This window comes from Pseudorca crassidens, chromosome 4 (assembly GCF_039906515.1).
Source record: "Pseudorca crassidens isolate mPseCra1 chromosome 4, mPseCra1.hap1, whole genome shotgun sequence".
NCBI classification, from domain to species: domain Eukaryota; kingdom Metazoa; phylum Chordata; class Mammalia; order Artiodactyla; family Delphinidae; genus Pseudorca; species Pseudorca crassidens.
In genome coordinates, this window is record NC_090299.1 from 120,338,127 (window position 1) to 120,355,265 (window position 17,139).

The 17,139-nt window shown below is 41.3% G+C and overlaps 1 protein-coding gene across 7 annotated transcripts in view; it reads left to right on the forward strand.

Moving 5' to 3' along the window:
• The first annotated feature begins 2,910 nt into the window (after nt 1–2,910).
• Nucleotides 2,911–17,139, forward strand: part of TLL1 (tolloid like 1) — a 267,057-nt gene continuing 252,828 nt past the window's right edge. Inside the window, exon 1 of one of the 7 annotated variants that reach the window (XM_067736574.1) lies at nt 2,911–4,286. In XM_067736574.1, the coding sequence (XP_067592675.1) occupies nt 4,215–4,286 (72 nt within the window). In that variant the 5' untranslated portion in view covers nt 2,911–4,214. The remainder of the gene's footprint in view (nt 4,287–17,139) is intronic. The other 6 variants (XM_067736575.1, XM_067736576.1, XM_067736577.1 and 3 more) reach the window with 6 other exon arrangements.

The following is a 17,139-nucleotide window of genomic DNA, read 5'->3' on the forward strand; positions in this document are numbered from 1 at the left end:
ACACACATATGTAACTCTTAAAAATTTTTTAAGTTTATCACTATGTTACCCAAAATGATCTCATGTAGCATCAGTAGCATTTGGGACTCACTTAGAAATAAGAGGTGCTATGTAGAATGGCTCAGGACTGAGAGAGAGCCTTAGAAGAAAGAAGGTAATATAAAGCTTATGTGTGCTGTAGAGGGTCCCATGAGAATGGGGCAAAAGGGAGAGTTAAAAGGTCTGGAGTAGCTAAAAGCCATAAAAACAAAGGGTGTCTCTGTCTTCCACAGCAAGGGCAAACTAGTAACAAGGGCAGTACAGCCAATCAGCAAGTACTAAGGAATGACCAGAGACTGTTAGGTCAGTAACCCCTGCTCAGACTAGAATCCACTGCAGAGAAGGAAGTCTCTTTTCTTTGTCTTCATTTCCTGGGGAGGTGTGTGTGTCTTTCTCTAAACAAGCAAACACCTTCTGTAACACTTGTTGTGAAACAAACATTGCCTTCTGTTCACTTCTTCAGTCTGTCTACTTGCTACTAGGAAACAGAAATAAGGGACAGATTTTTGACTGAACGCAGTATCATCCTAATTATCAAGAGTTGGGAACATTCTGCAGTGGGGATGCATGAAATAATGTGATATAAAAAGTCATAGAATGTAAGATTTAAAAATAAAGAAAAGAAACTGTGGGAGGTAAACACCATTGAGGCCCAGAGACTCATCTTCTCATGTAAAAATATTTGACTAAGATGCATATAGATTCAGAAAAACAACAACATTAATACAGAGTAGAATTTTTTTAAAGCACTTAAGTACTAGGTTGAACCTTATAAAATTGCCAATATTTGCTGTTTTCAACCAACAGATTAGACAATTTCATGGAGCCAAAATATATGCACACTACTTAGCTAGCAGGTTGACAGGGGTGAAACCAATGGAGAGAGGGAACCACATTTTATTCCATATATGTCTGAGTTATCTCTTTTTACGAGGAACATGAGCGGAATATATTCATGTATTACCTGGTTTCATAGCAAAAACAATCACTACTAGCTAATAACAAATTGACTAGATTAGAAAATAGATATTTTTAATTGATATTGTCTACAAGGCAAGTTTATTTTAATTACTGTGATAGCAAACAAGATATACCAATTGGCATAGAGAGTACCTCTTGCTTCAGCTATCTTTGGTGGCTTCCTCCCTAGAATTGCTGGGGTCGATGTGGTTCTGCTGCAAGCGGCAATGGTAGTCAGAGGCAGCTGCTGCCAGCTAGAAGCCAACGTTCACTCAGCATGTCTTACTGAAGCAATTAGTCTCCTCTTTTATCTTCTAAGGAGACTGGATTTACATAGGGCACATATCTATGGCTATATTCGTATGATGGAACACTCAACTCTTTTCTCGCATGCATATTGTTTTTATGTTTTCTTGTAAATTCTTGCAAATTTATATTTTTCAAGGGCAGGGCAAAATCTATTTTTGTTTGCAATCATACCAACTATAGAAATAAGGCTTAAAAGTATTTTATTATGAAAAACTTAGATTTAATACATATTTTAAAATAATATTTAAAAATAAATCAGGGATTTGAGGCCTAGGATACCGTGATGTAAACAAGTATCCTCTGCAAGTATTTTAGCTACAAAGAAACATTTCTACATTTTGATTTGAGCCTCTACTATGTCAATCATTCTAACTCTGAGTTACAAATTTATAAAATTGTAAAACTGAGCAAAGATAAATTCTGTAAGGAAAATATAATAGGTAGATGTCTCTATATTGTAACATTTTTTTCAGGACAAATGAATGAAACATACTTATTACTGCAAAGTAAGTGATGTTTAGGCAAACTCCAGGTACAAACTCTTACGTATGATAAAATAGCCTAAGGAAACGTTTGCAAGTCATTTAAATTAACAAGGGACATTTTAAAGGTCTGGGGGTAGGGTGTGGGGACACTGTCAGCAGCTCAAGAGGATCCTCTAAAAGAAAGCTGTATTTCCTGGGCTTTCAAATAGGCTAAACAAAATACATTCTTGTTTAGAGGATGCACTAGAGGAACGCCACTATTAATTATGCAAACATGTTTTTGATGGGTAAAAGAACTTGAGAATGACTCAGCAAGAGATTTCAAAACCAAATACTTCTACCTGCTAATTGAACATGTTCTTTCCAGATCTGCTCTCTTTTCTATGACGTGTGGTTAGAAGTTTGAGATTTATGAAAGGGAGGCTCCCTCACTTTAGTGGCTTTCTGAGAAAGCCCCAGTTTTGCCAGGAACATGGAATCAGTCAGTTCTACCCAGCCCTCCCATCCTTTTACTCTTAGTTTAACTTGGAAATAATTGATACCTCTTCAACTTTAGCCTCTAATTTTTCTTTAACAAACATAAAACCTAGTCAGATCCCCTAACCAAACACTGGGTCTACCTGTCAAAGGTTTGTGTGTTTGTGTGTGTGTGTGTGTGTGTGTGTGTGCATGTGTTTATGTATGTACGTGTGGATGTGTATGGTTGCCTTCATATTTCCCTCTAGATGAGATTGTATGTTGATGGTAACTCAGAAAAGGGGGAGACATTTAGAAGTCAAATTAAGATGTAAAGGCAACAGAATATTTTTTACAAGTCACTGCTAAAGTGACAGTTCAAGACTTAGTTGGAAAAGAGAAGGCTCCCAATCATGAGTCCTTTAAACTTGGGGGAGGAGAAGTCCTCTCACCTATTTTGGAAACTACTTGCAGATGTAGGGAAACCTCTGAATTGCTCACAACAGGGGTTTTGCAGAGATTTCCTCTGATTTTTTTTCCTCCCCAATTTCCCACAGCCTGTGTTTGTCCTGCGTCTGCTAGGCTGACATGTGGTTTACCTCGCTAATCCTGCTGCCAGGTTTTACACACTCTCCTCCGAAGTAAAACAACTGAAGCCAGAGGATACTGAGTAACTCTGGGCATGGGCGCCAGAGCTGTCACAGAAAATTTGCTTCCCAAGCGTTCCTTCCAACTTCCCTTCCTGAGCCCGCGTGAGCCACAGCGCAGCCCTTGGCGAGGTCTTCGCGTTTCCTGCTGCTGCAATCTGTAACTGGATTTTGGAATTTTTTTAACTGCAGTTCTGAGGATCTTAGTTCGTAGCACAACTTTGTTGGTTGGGGGACTTTGAAAGCAGTTTCCTTACCTCGGTCGCGGGGGCCCAGACACTTTTCCTCCCCTCCGGGCTGCACCGAGGCGAAGGCAGCAAAGGGGAGTCGCAAGCTCCTTGTGTATTGGGGGGGAGAGGAGGTTTGAGCCGAGTTGTCACCATCCCTCGCCCACCCCCGGTCTGGCGTTCTCGGTTGGCACGTACATCATCTATTAACTACTGTTCCTGGACGCAGTGCATGATATATTCATTTTTATCTTTAGTAAATTATAAATGGAATTCTCGGCGCGCTCGTCTGTCTGCTCGTGTAGAGCTACCGAAAGGAGGCGGAGAGGAGGCTGTGGCCCGGATCCTGACCCTGATTGTATGAATAAGTAAGCAGGATGCAAGTGATTGGGTTAGATGCTGTGAAGATTTTTTTTCTTTTCTTTTCTTTTCTTTTCTTTTTTTTTTTTTTTTTTTAAGTTAGGAAGAGGGTAAAAAGACAGCCGGGGTGGGGGGGGAGAAGGCAAACAGTGCATCCCCAAATCCTCCCACTTTCGCCCTTCTCGCAGCCAGTTGCCGTGCTGCTTCTGCGGCTTTTAAGGTCTGGCGGCGCAGGGATGTCTGCCCCCCACCCGCGACCGCGGTCCCCACTTTCAGCTCAGACGCGTTGATGTGCAGAAGGGTCTCGTCCTCCCAGGGCGGCGCCGGGTCTTGGGTGCGGGACACGTGCGGGGCCTGAGCCCGGGGACCTGGGAGCCTGAGCCCGGGAGCCTGAGCCTGGGGCAGCCGAGCCGTTGAGCCGCAGGAAGGACGGCCGCGGGGAGGCAGCCTGGCCGCGCGCCCGCCCGGACCCGCTCCGTACCTGCCCCCGCCCGCCACCTAGCCCGCGCCGGGGGACAGGCCGCCCAGCCCTCTCTCGGCCCGACGGCGCCCCATGTCCCCAGACACCTGAGCGCCGGCCGCGCCGAGGAGCCTCCCACGAGGACAGCCACCGGGGCCCTTCCTCGCGAGGAAGATGGGGCTGGAGACGCTTTCCCTGGGGATGCTCGCGTGGCTGGTGGCCACGGGGGCTGTCCTCTGCGCGGAGCTGGGGGTCTGCGCCGGCCTCGACTATGACTACACTTTCGGTGGCAACGGAGAGGAAGAGGCGGAGGCGCTGGACTACAAGGATCCGTGCAAAGCCGGTGAGTGCCCTCTCGGGGCGAGACAGCGGGGGCGCGGCTGGCGCTGGGAGGGCGCTGGGTCTCACCTGTCTCTTTCCCACCCCCTCCCCACCCCGAGGGGCCGCGCCGCCTCCTTTGCCGCAGCTCTGCGCCGGCGGGACCGGGTGCCAAGCTCTGTCTCCGAGTTTGGGGACCTCCTGGAGTTCCTACACCCCACCCCCCACCCCCGCCCCGGCGCAGCGTGACGAGCCGCGGACGCAGCAGCCAGGGCTCTGAGTCCAGCGCCCGCGGCCCGGCGCTTCTCTGGCGGCGCCGCCCTGCTGCCGGGCGCCCGCTATCCCGCGCTTGGGCGGGTGGACTTCACGTCGGGACACCTTCGCCCCCTCTCGGCCAGGGTCCTGTGTGCGTCCCAGGCGACAAGGGGATGGCGACATCCTCCAAAGCTCCCCCGCTGAATGGATTCAGCGCATTTGCCCATTTCAAGAAACCCTAAAAACACTTCCAAGTTGCCGTCCCATTCAAACTCGTTTCTCGCCCCCACACCCTGTTTGCACCCTTAGACCTGCGGTGGCACCGAGACGCCCCGCCCGGCCCTTCTCCCGCAGCCTGAGGTCAGAGTCACACGCCCTGGCCCCGGGCCCTGTTCCACTTAGGTGAGGCCAAGGTGAACCTGGGTCGGTGGACCCACCATTCACTTTGCGAGGAAAGTGATCACGAGGGTCCTGGGGCCGATTAGGTGAGTGTCTGTAAACAGAAGGCACGTTCTGCCGCATCTCAAGAGGAAGGGAGGGCAAAATCCCCAAAGTAGCATTGCCGCTCCGATTCTGTGCGGATGGTCTGCCTGCGATGTCTTCCTTTCCTTAGCTAGGTAAACCTCTTTTGACCTCTCTTGGGCCTGAAGTTAGGAAAGATGTACGCAAATGAAGGAAAATGCTGGAAATTCCCTTGTTAACTTGTACCTTTGATGGCACATTGTTCTGACAAGGAGGGTATGTTTGTGACAGGGAACATATGTGTTCGCGTTGTCAGATCTTTCCTGGTGCACTCTTACTCGCGTACTTCTTCAAAACTTGGAGTAGCTTAGCAGAAATACGTCAGTCTGGAATTCAGAATTCTGATTTAATTCAATTTTGCTTATAAGTTTCCTCATCACCTTTAACACTCAGTCTATCCCACCAGAAGTTTCCTAGGCCTTCCTTGATAGTTTAGAGGACAAGACACCTTTCTGCTGTGGTTGGGCAGCCAGAACTCAGTATACAACTCCCTTAAACCTACTTTTTATTGAGAAATTTGTTTTGAATAATGTTTGCAACTGGGTGGAAATTGAGGGTTTTCTTGTTTTAGGAAAGGTAGAAATGAAGTATATTATTTCTAAAGATTGTCTACGAAAACACCTATTCTGATGCTCTGTTGTGTGAAAGATTCAGCCAGCTACCAATATAAGAAAATCAGGGCTTATCTATACATTGATCTGATTTCAGGAAAATAAGTGTAGTTTTCTATACACATTAAAGTAAAAGCTTATGCTTTAAAAAATCATTAACTTCAAATATGCATATATTATAAGAAGTATCAAAAGTTAGCTAATTCATTTTCAGAAGTTATGTTGTTTCAGGCTTATCTTAACATTAGAAATTGTATAGAAGAAGGTTCTGTGAACATGTGTGTTTTTCTATTTAAGAGTGCAATTTTACAATTTAGTTGTACCATGTGTATTGAAACACACCTCAAGCATAAATGTCTATTTTCTTCAGCACATAAACATCCAGGCAAGATAAAAACAACAACAACAACAACCTTAAGAGCATTTACTTTTATTTTTCCTTTATTACTGGTTTATTTTATTTTATTTATTTATTTTTTTTTTCGTTTATTTTTGAACAGAGCTGTTGAGGATAAAACAGCAATAAAACCAAATTTGTATGGATTATTATTCTAATCTTATTTCTTCCCAATTTTTGAGTACAAGAGGCAAACCTGTACATGTGTGTAATGAAAGAGATATAAGAATGGCCCAAGTGGAAGACTGAGAAGTATGGCCAAAATCTGAGATCACTTTTAAATGATCAACCCTGCTTTTTTAACTTAGTGAAATGAAAGGCTTTAATTTACCATCTTGGCTAAAGAGTAGCAAAATCTTAGTCCCTCTTTTTGGCACTGTATAAGACAAATAAAAGTAATAACAGGGAAAAATTAAATAGTGCATTGAAATCCCAAACAAGAGCCAAAAAAAGGTCACTAAAATAAGAAAGATGAAGACAGATATGTGAAAGATAGCCAAAAAGCAAGAGGGGGTGCTCTCCAGACTCCAGGATACCTTTGATCTGCCCTTCCCCAAGAGCAGAGTGGAGGGCATGGCCCACTGAATAAGGTGCCCTTCTCTAACAGGGGTCCTAAGGTTCCTGAAACTATATGGTAGCTTGATGTCGTAGTGACTAGCATAGCTTTATGGTTTCAGAGCACTTTGAGTACATTATTTCAGCTCAATGCACAGCCCAAATAGTGGAATTTGTTAATGTTACCATTACCCAGATAGGAAAACAGTTGCTCCATGAGCTCAAACCCATTTGTTAACGTTACCCAGAACTTGATTCCAAGTCTCCTTGCTCAAAGTCTGCTTGTATTAAACAATTACACTGTATTCTTAGCTGGCCTTTTGGAGGCCTTCCTTGAAATGCAAACAACAGAAATTTGTCCAGGTTTATCTGAGTCTAAACTAATAGAAGTGCAGTTACTTTCATTAACTGATATGAATGAAATGACTAAGAACGTAATTTTATCTTTTCTAAATACAGTGAGAATATAAAGTCCTTGAGGACAGAGATCATAACTGATTTTTAATGTTTATCACAGGGATGCATTAACATTGTTAGATATCTGGAAAGTTCTCAATACTTTCTCATATCTATAGACTATTAATATTGATCTTCATCCCTCATTTACATCTCATTCTAACCAAGATCAAATGTTACCCAAGGAGAAATATTACTTGTTAAAATTATGCCATCCTTAATATATTTGTGAAACAATATAACTTGTATGCCTTTCAAAACTCTGATTTGAAGTTCATGAAACTATAGGACAGAAAGGAAGAATTTGTGTTAATTTAACTTTGCTTTAGAAAGAAATTTTGATATAAATAGAAGTAGGTAAGTCAGTGTAGCACAGCCTCAGATGTAATTTGTATAGCCAAATCCATTAGGACAGAAAAGAGGTAATTGATCTCTATATATAAACAGACACAAAGATGCAGATAATTCAAAGGAATGTCTGTCTTGTACATTAAGGTGTCAGCACAATACATAGTCATCTGAATTTGCAATCAGATTTCTCTTACTTTCTCTAGTTCAAAAGGGTCCTGTGGGATACTGAGAAGCTGATGCTGCAGGAGGTCATTCCAGAACAGAGACTGAGGTGTCCTGTTTCATTGCTGTACTGTACCAGTAGATGTTAATCTGCGTATCTGTGAATATCTGTGAAGAGCCTGGGCAAATTCAGTGTGCAAATTAATCTCTCAGATTTGTCTATAGATTACCTGGAAAAGCAGACATCTGATAAACCAACTCTGTGTTCTCTCCCTACTCCCTACCCGCTTCCTTCCTCCCTCCCTCCCTCCCCAAACCTTCCTCCCTTCTTTTCTCCTTTTGTATTTAAGGGGGTATCAGGAAAGCACAGGCAATTGGAAATATAATATCTAAAGAGGAAGAATGAATAAATTAGAATTTTGAATGATGAGTAGAGGCTGATAAGACTGATAAGGAAGGGTATCTTTATCCTCTTAAACAAGTGTGAAAACTCTGAAAAAAAGACTTCCCTACCTTTAATCTTCTGAGTAAATGGTTTATTTTTCTTGAAAAAAATCCAAGCATGATTAAAGGTCAGTGACTTGCAAGGTTAAATCTGTCTTTAGAGTGGCATATGCAAGCTTGTTTATATAGAAATAGGCTTTTGGTATCCTAAAGGATTATTCTTCCTGCTTTTCTTTATAACCAGTGTCCTAATGTCCTAGTATACTAATTCTTAGGGAAATTTTCATAAATTTATAATCTCTCAGTAAGATCTTATCATTTTTTGGTTCTCAGTGTTGTACTTTCTAGCTTCATTGGCAGCCTCCCAGGTATGGCATTTTAGAATTTGATGTTTAACCCTATGTCTACTTTATTCCATCATAATATTAAATATCCAAACATATATTTACTGCCTGGCACCTCTTTAGGTTGCCAAACCCTCATGTTAAAAATGTATTTCATAGAGCTGCTTCTCTTAGCTAGTCTCTTCTGTTTTAGTTTTCATTCCTCAGATCTTGATTTTTTTTTTCTCCTCCTGCCTCTAGTGCCAACTCAGAAGTGGTCAAAATACAGTTTTTGCAAAAGGGATGGATAAGAATTCTGTAGAGTTGAATTCTATTCATCATTTGCCAATAGTAATTCTTTAGCCCTTGTCCTGAGGGCCTACATTGATTTTTTTTTGGTCCACCAATGGCAGTTACTGATATTAGTTAGGAATAAGATAGATTGTTTTTTCTTAAATATATCCTCTCAGTCTAAGATGGCTCTAAAGCTCCTTTTTGTTTGCTTGTTTACACAGTCTCCTGAGATCTTCCCACTTTTTGTCTCTGAAGAGGGTAGTGTGCTTTACAAATTCAAAATTTAACTGGCATCCCTTCTGTGAGGTAGTTCCTGTAATAATTCATGGAACTTTTATGGTTTCCCTTCAAGTAGGTGCTCTTTGAGCCCTCCTTTCTCTGTTTAGGCCTACTTAGCCCACCGCAGAACAGTTAAAAGTGGGTAAGAGCTAGTAAAGGCTTTTTGAGAAAGTTAATATATAATTCCACAACTTTTCCTCTTGCCCTCATGATGGCTCACTTTTCTACAAAAGTCTAGTATATACCATATATAGTTTCTTCTACAGAAAACATATTTTCTTCCCCCATTGTGTATGTATGCATCTGATTTTTGTACATCTTAGCAACTTTCCCTGATTTAAAATTTAGACTCACTTGTTTGTAGTTACCACTGTATTCTTTGTAAACCTTAAGAATATTAGTCACATTAATGATCCTTTAGGCCTCTCAATCAGTGAGTGTACTGGACAGGGGTTACCCTTCATTGTTCCTAGAACTCAGGTAGATAGCATCAGATGCTAGTGATTTACTATCATTAATTTTTTTCTTTTTAGACTGTTATCTATTGTTTCTAATAGTATATTAGCACCATCTGCTTAAAATGTTTAAAACTAGGACCTTCCCTAAGCTTTTCTAACAATGCTTGGAAAAGATAGAGGCAAATAATCCATTTAAAATGCAACCTTGCACATCCTGCTGGGACCATCTGGTGTCTGGGGAGGTGGGGGAAGGGAGCTCTGCTGATCCCCCAAACTGTAAGGAAGGCCCCCGCCCACAGCATTTTGAGCCCACAGTGAGGCCTGGGCTAGGCCAGGGCTCAGGTGCCTGGCCAGATTCCTGGGGATATGAGATTTCCTCTACTAGGGGAATTTTGAGGACCCTTACAGCTCTTTTATGTTCCAAGATCTGGAATTAATCATGGACTTATCCTTCCTAAATTAAGGTGTAGAGAGTTCTCTCCCCAACCCTGGATACAATAGAATGATTTAGCAATGTGGCTTCGGTGGTTTATTTCCTTTAGTTATCTATTGAAGAATGCTACGAGAGGAGGAACATTAAAATATAATTTTAACTCAAAGCTATGAAACAAATTGCATAGAATGTGTTCTTTCTCAGAAATCAGAAGTGGGGGCTTCTTGCTTATTTATTTAGTTCTTGACAACATCAGCCCTGAAAGTGGGATATTGACTATTAAATTTTGAGACATTGTGGGCTGGCTAATGGAATGCTTGCTTTGTCAGCTTCTTACAAAATGTGTACTAATCCTGCCAAGCTGCATTTGTATTAAGAAGTATCGTAAATTAGGTGTTAACTGAAATTCAGAAAGTGAACCAATGAGGTGTTTGTCTTAATCAGCTCTTCTCCTGCAACTTACATTTATAGTTCAACCTAAAATATTTGCTATTGACCATATTAAAAAAAACACAAAACTTCTCAAATGATAATAGTTCCAAAAAGTTGAAAGCATGGTCAGAAGTGTTTCTAAATATACTACTTTTCCCAAAACTAAATCTAATTTTATGTATTCATATGCTACTAAAGCATTCATCTCAATGTTTGAAAATGACATTTCAACAATTTCTAACACACTGCCCCATTTTACAAATCAGGGAGTCATTACGGAGGTGGAGACACAAAGCATGTATTTACTATCAGTGTCTTCTGTGTTGATGAACTTCCTATTGATGACACTTAATTTGTGTGATGAGGGAGGAGGATGTGGAATAGTTTTTGTATTCCTTACATTTCTCACTTTTGTTAAATTTCAGCACATGGATTGTGTGCCATGGGGGCACCTCGAATGGCCCCTGGGCTGGTGGTTGATATCAGCAGGTTTGGAGTTCTCTTTCGCCATGAGTGGATTTGGAGTGTTTATTAAGATAATCCCGGCCCTTGTGCAGCATTGGAACCACCTTGGCCTTAGTTCAGTCAATTGACTATCCTGAAAGGAGGGAGCTCCATTCCTCTACCCTGATCTTTCTGATCCAAATGCCTAGTAGTTGAAGTTTATGGTTTTGTGTTTTGTACTCAGATTTTTGTGTTATTAAGTATCCCTCACTGCATGAAAGTTAAATACCAGGGGAGAGCATCATGCAGAACTAGAAAAGAGCCAAATGGAGAAATTTCCAGAGAATAAATCCTTGGACTCCATATATCTCACATATCTAGGAATTGCCTTCATGACTCATGTCAAAGTAACATAGTTCATATTTTTACATTGTAAAAAGTCTCATGTCTTCACCATACCCTTATCAATTAACATTATTGTTAACCCATTTGGACACATGAGGAAACTGAAACTCAGAAGGATCCAGTGTCTGGTCTGCCATCCCAGTTGATAAACAGTGAGAACTTGACCCCAGGTTTGGTCTGTGATGCCTCTCTTTTTATGAATCTCCTTTGCTGGCTCTCCAGTCAGTACAAACATATTAAGACTGGCAATTGAAGTGATGGTATTTGTGCCATGTGCATTCATCCACTGTGATTTTCTTTAGTGAGGGTACATCTTGCCTTCAACGTTCTTGCATTTTATAAGCCATATACTGTACTGTCAGAGTAAGGCCAATACTTACTTTCAATTGTATGGAATATTGGGCAGGCCCTACTCCCTTTCAAGAGGGTATTTCTTAAGTGTAGAGTCACAAATGAAATACCTCAACTACGTGTAAGACAAATGAAAATGAATACGACTAATTCTAATAGAGATATATTTGAGTGCAAAGTAGTCTAGGGGAGAAACTGCTATATGTTGCCCCAAGTATATAAATTGTGACAGCAGGCTCTCCATGTTGTTTAAGGTGGGGGTTGAATCGGATTTGAGTAGAATTCAGTCATTAGTGTCTTGTTCCTGGCACAGGCCCTGGTGTTTTATGTGGTACCCATTAAATTGTTTCACATTTTAGATTGCTCTCTGAGTATTCATTGAATTCCTGCTTATGAGCCCATAAAGAGTGTGAAGAACATCCTTTCAAATGCAGGCTGTTCAGGAAAGTGGTTTACAGTGTACATTATATATGTAAATGATGTGTGAATGCCTTTGAGAAAACAAATATGCTGTAAGAAAGTACCTAAATAACTTTATCTTTTCAATTCCAACTTGTCTAAAAACCCTCAGGTCAAAAACTTGAAAGCTTCGAGGGCTCATAGAGTTAACTAAACTTCTTGGAACTCCAGTCTGGTTTCCTAAGAGTAGGAAGTCTGGCACATTCAAAATATATAGTATGTGTAATATTTACTATATTACAGTTTCTTAGAAGAAAACATATTACTGTTAGCAAATTATCATGTTGTCTAGGAGGAAGATTTTCTGCTTGTACTTTTTCTCTAACAAATGATTAAGAATGAAACTGGTAAAACAGTTTTTCTAAACCTAAGAACAAGGGGAGGTTTTCCTTTCATATTTACTTTTTAGTCCCAGGAGAAGAAATAATATATATTTGGATCTCCAAGAAGTGTGGCCTGCAGGCAGTCATCAGGGGAAGAATAATTAGGATTTGCCCCCTGGAATGGGTAACAGAAGTAATGACCTAAAAATCAGGGGTCTTGTGTTGCATTATGTTTCTATGCACAAAGAGATTGTGAGCAGTTTGCTGGGGGAACAAGTGACCAAGAATTAAATGCAGAAAGAAGATTCTGATTATAGGCTATACCTCCTGTGTGTCCCAGGATTTAAATGTTTATAATAAGAACAGATTTCTCGTGTATGTGAAGGTGGAATGGAGAATCATACACAAAGCTGTATGCTTCATAAACAAGTATCCTTTAATACCCCTTATTTCTGTATTGCATGGTACCTGTAGCTTAATGATAACATGTGTTATGTTACCCAATGATAGAATCAGAATTTGAATCCAGAATTCTGGATTCCATGTGCTGCCATGATGTTTCTTCCTTTTTCTTCTTCTCCCTCTTCTTCTTCTTCCTCTCCCTCTTCTTCTTCTTCCTCTCCCTCTCACCTTCCTCCTCCTCCTTCTTTTTCTTCTTCTTTTGGTATGAGGGCTTTTTTGCAACTTGGGGATGGTTTCAAAAATCATTTTCTTGGGCCTCCCTGGTGGCGCAGTGGTTGGGAGTCCACCTGCCGATGCAGGGGACACAGGTTCGTGCCCTGGTCCGGGAGGATCCCACATGCCGCGGAGCGGCTGTGCCCGTGAGCCATGGCCGCTGAGCCTGCGCGTCCGGAGCCTGTGCTCCGCAACGAGAGAGGCCACGGCAGTGAGAGGCCCGCGTACCGCAAAAAAAAAAAAAAAAAAAGTACGTGGTTACCTTTTTCTTTGTTTACAAATTAGGAGAAGCAAAAGCAAATGATAAAACAGATGAAATGAATATCTAGTTTTTTTTACTTACACTATTCTACCGTGGTTTCAAAAAGTAAATGTAAATTTTTCTTTCTTTACATAATTCTAAGTGGGTAGTGGTATGTCAATTGGAAAACAAACTGGACTGGTAATTAAGAAATGTAATTTCTACTATTGGTTCTGCTGTTGTATTTTCACGTAACCTTGGGGACGTCCCTTGATTTTTCTTTACCTTAGTCTCTGAGACTTAGAAATCTCTAAGCCTGTTCAAGTCCCAAAGTTTTCAGAATCCTCGTTTCTCTGACATCAGAACAAGAGCTCCTCTGATGTGGTACCAAGAAATCTCAGGGCCAGTGACTCACACTGTCCACTCAGAGGACAGGGAAGATTTTACACCTCTTCAGTGGTCAGTCTTGATAAAGCCTGAGGTTTCTCATGGTTCCAACCAAATCATGACAGCCACCAGGTTGCAGCTGCAATAGGTTGTGCAGTTCCTTGACTTGACTTTGCCAAAATTGGCCTTGAAACCAATTTATGCATAATTTCCCACTGCTGTTTTCCAACCTCAGTCCATCAGTAAAAATCTGCCAGAGTAGTGACAAGTTATGTGGGCATCACATATGTGCTTATCAGAGCATGTTAGTCTCACAACAGCATCAGAATTGAGTGTTGTTCAGTCAGATTTGTATGTTGGATGAACAGAACATGGCCAGTGGATGGAAAAAATCCAATTCTTTCAAGTTTTATATCAATATTCATAATGGAAAGAACAAGAAATTTAGGCAAGGAAATTGCAGGAAAGTTTTTCTGGCTCTAAGCATTTTTACTAAATTCACGACATATTAAAAGACACATTATATTAATCACTTATATCTATCCTTGAAAACATTCTTCCACTTGGTACAAGAGAATGATGCTAATTATCTTCATAAAATTCAACTTCTCAGACCTCCAGTTTACTGAATTGTCTAGTAAGGGACTACTCTTTTCATCATAAGTTAACTTATGTATATATTTTTTTAATGAAGAGTCTCAATTCTCAACCAAGTCTTTACCAAAGGAAGTTTTCATTCTTGAGCTTTTATAATAGTAAAGAACGAACTCCAATAGAAATTAATAGCATGACTCTAGGTAATGTAGTTTAAAGAGCACTGGATATTGTGCCAGGAGACCTAGGTGTAAGTCTTGACTCTTCTGTGTTTAATTACATTATCTTGGTCTGTGTACGGCCCCGGGCGTCCCCGGGAGTCCCGACCAGCAGGACAAATCCTTGTGAGTCTGAGGAGGAACCTGTGGGGGTTGAAAAAAGGGGGAAGGGCAGGAGACGCGAAAGAATGGAGGCAAGACAGAATCCTGATCAAGCCTCAAACTTTTATTGCTGCGGTAGCTGTATTTATACACTGCAGAGAAAGGGGGGCGGGATTCAGAATGAGGGAAGTACTTGGCTAATCATCATTGGTGCTGCGTGCGCGGGCTTTCATTTTAGGCGCGAACTTCTATCTCATAAATCAGGAAGAGAAGCAGGGTGTCGGCCATCTTCTAATGGCGAAAACTTCTTGGCTCCCAACATTTCCTCCCTTTTTATTTCTTTTAAGGAGGTGGGCATTAACCGAGTGAGGGAGTAGTGACCTGAATCCTCCCGTGGACAAGGTATGTGTGTCCACACTCATCGGCTCTTGGTATCTTTTGGGGAGGAGAGGCAGAGCCAAAGATAATCTTAGCTACTAAAAGCCAAAAACAATGTTTAGATACCAACCTCTATCATAATTCAGGTATACTCACAGGGAATAACAGAGATTACCTTGTATATACATATATACACGTTTTCCCTTGTGCATGCTTTGCTGCCACACTCAACTCGGTACCCATACCCTCCATCAAAGAGGGGGGTAGGCATGTCTCTGTTTCATGCCGCTCCAGTAGAGGGGCAGCCAGAATCATCCTTTGGTTCTGCTTCTGTAATGGCGAGGCGATGGTAATGTATCAGGTTAAATTTTGAGGCAAGTGGGGAGTGCTTTCAGCCTGTCCAACAACCAGCAAAGATGACAGGATCAGGGTCACAACGGATAACTCATGTCGTCTCTGCCGCTCTTTCAATATTAGGAGGGTCTCCATCTTTTTCTGAAAAAGAAAAAGAAATACAATCTCAGGGAAAAGGGCCCTGGATAAAATTTATTACTTTATAGAACTTATAGGTTTAATAAGGCGCTCAGGCAACCAGCGTGCTCCACCTTCTTTGGTATTATATACACATGCGGATCCCCTCCCCCAGATGAGGAGTGGATCGGGTCCATGCCATTTAAAGGTCAAAGGGTCTTTCCACATAACTTGTGCATATTGATTTTTAGTTTCTTGATGCCAAAGGCGATCGGCGGCAGATCTACCATTATTATCTAATTGTAAAAAATTAATTACAAACAGGGCATGACTAAGAATATTTTTGGGGGAATTTTTTGTAGCAGTTAAATCATTATTTTTAAGCTTGGAAATGGTATTTTTAAGGGTTTGATGGGCTCTTTCTACTATGCCTTGACCCTGGGGGTTATATGGAATTCCCGTAAGATGTTTTATTTGAAGCCGGGTGCAAAAATCTTGGAAAGCCTGGGAGGTATACCCAGGCCCATTATCTGTTTTAATTATTTGAGGCTTGCCTAAAACTGTAAAACATTGGAGCACATGTGAAATAATGTTTTTTGTGGCTTCTCCTCCCTGAAGGGAGGCATATATAAAGCCGCTAAAGGTATCAATGGACACATGAATAAATTTTAATTTTCCAAATTCAGCAAGATGGGTAACATCCATCTGCCAGATTTCATTAGGTAATAGACCTCTTGGGTTTACCCCAAGATGTGGAAGAGGTAAAAATGTAACGCACCCTGGACAATTTTTTACAATTTGTCTTGATTGTTCTCGAGTAAGCTTAAACATTAAGCGAAGAGTATGTGCATTAACATGATGTAGCTGATGAAATTGAGTAGCTTGAGAAACAGAATCAGACGTTACGGTGCACATCAGGCGGGCATTTTTATCAGCTAAATCATTGCCCTGAGAGAGGGGTCCAGGAAGATCTGTATGAGCCCTAAGATGATCAATAAAAAAAGGCGCTTGTCTTCGAAGTATAAGACTTTGAAGTTGTTGAAAAAGGGGAACAGCATTGGAAGAGGGTTTAATATATGGAACAGTTTCTAAAAGGGGGACGGACAAAGCTATATATGAGCTGTCCGTATATAAATTAAAGGGGATATTCTGTAACATCTCAAAAACCTGAAGAATGGCAAAAAGCTCAACAAGTTGTGCTGATAAAAAGGGGGACTGTACCCTATAGGGCTGATTATTTATAACAAATACAGCAACACCGGATGATGATCCATCAGTGAATACTAGGGCAGCATCTCCCAGAGGAACAGCAGAAGTGATTTTGGGAAATATAAACAGATGTTTTCTAGCAAACTGAAGGAGCTTATCAGGTGGATAATGATTATCAATATTACCCTGAAAGGAGGATAAGGAAACAAGCCATTTATCATCAGTTTGTAATAACCAACTAAGCTCTTCTTTGGTATAGGGGAGAATCAAATGATCAGGATCTCTGCCAAAAAATTGACGGCTTTTTTCTCTGCCCAAAGTAAGAACCTGTGCTACTAAGGAAGGGTAGGTCTTAAGCACTTTATTAGGAGATACGGACAAATGTATCCACAAGAGGGGATGATCTTGCCATAGGACTCCAGTGGGTGTATGTGCAGTGGCACAAATAATCAAACTAAAGGGACGACCATAATCTAAAAAGGTAATCTGTTGACATCTAATGGCCTTTTCTACTAATTGAAGAGAATTTTTAGCCTCCTTAGTCAGCCTACGGGGTGACAAGGGATCTGATGGCCCTTGTAAAATCTCGAATAAGGGTTTTAACTCTCCCGTAGTAAGTTTAAGATACGGTCGTAGCCAATTAATATCT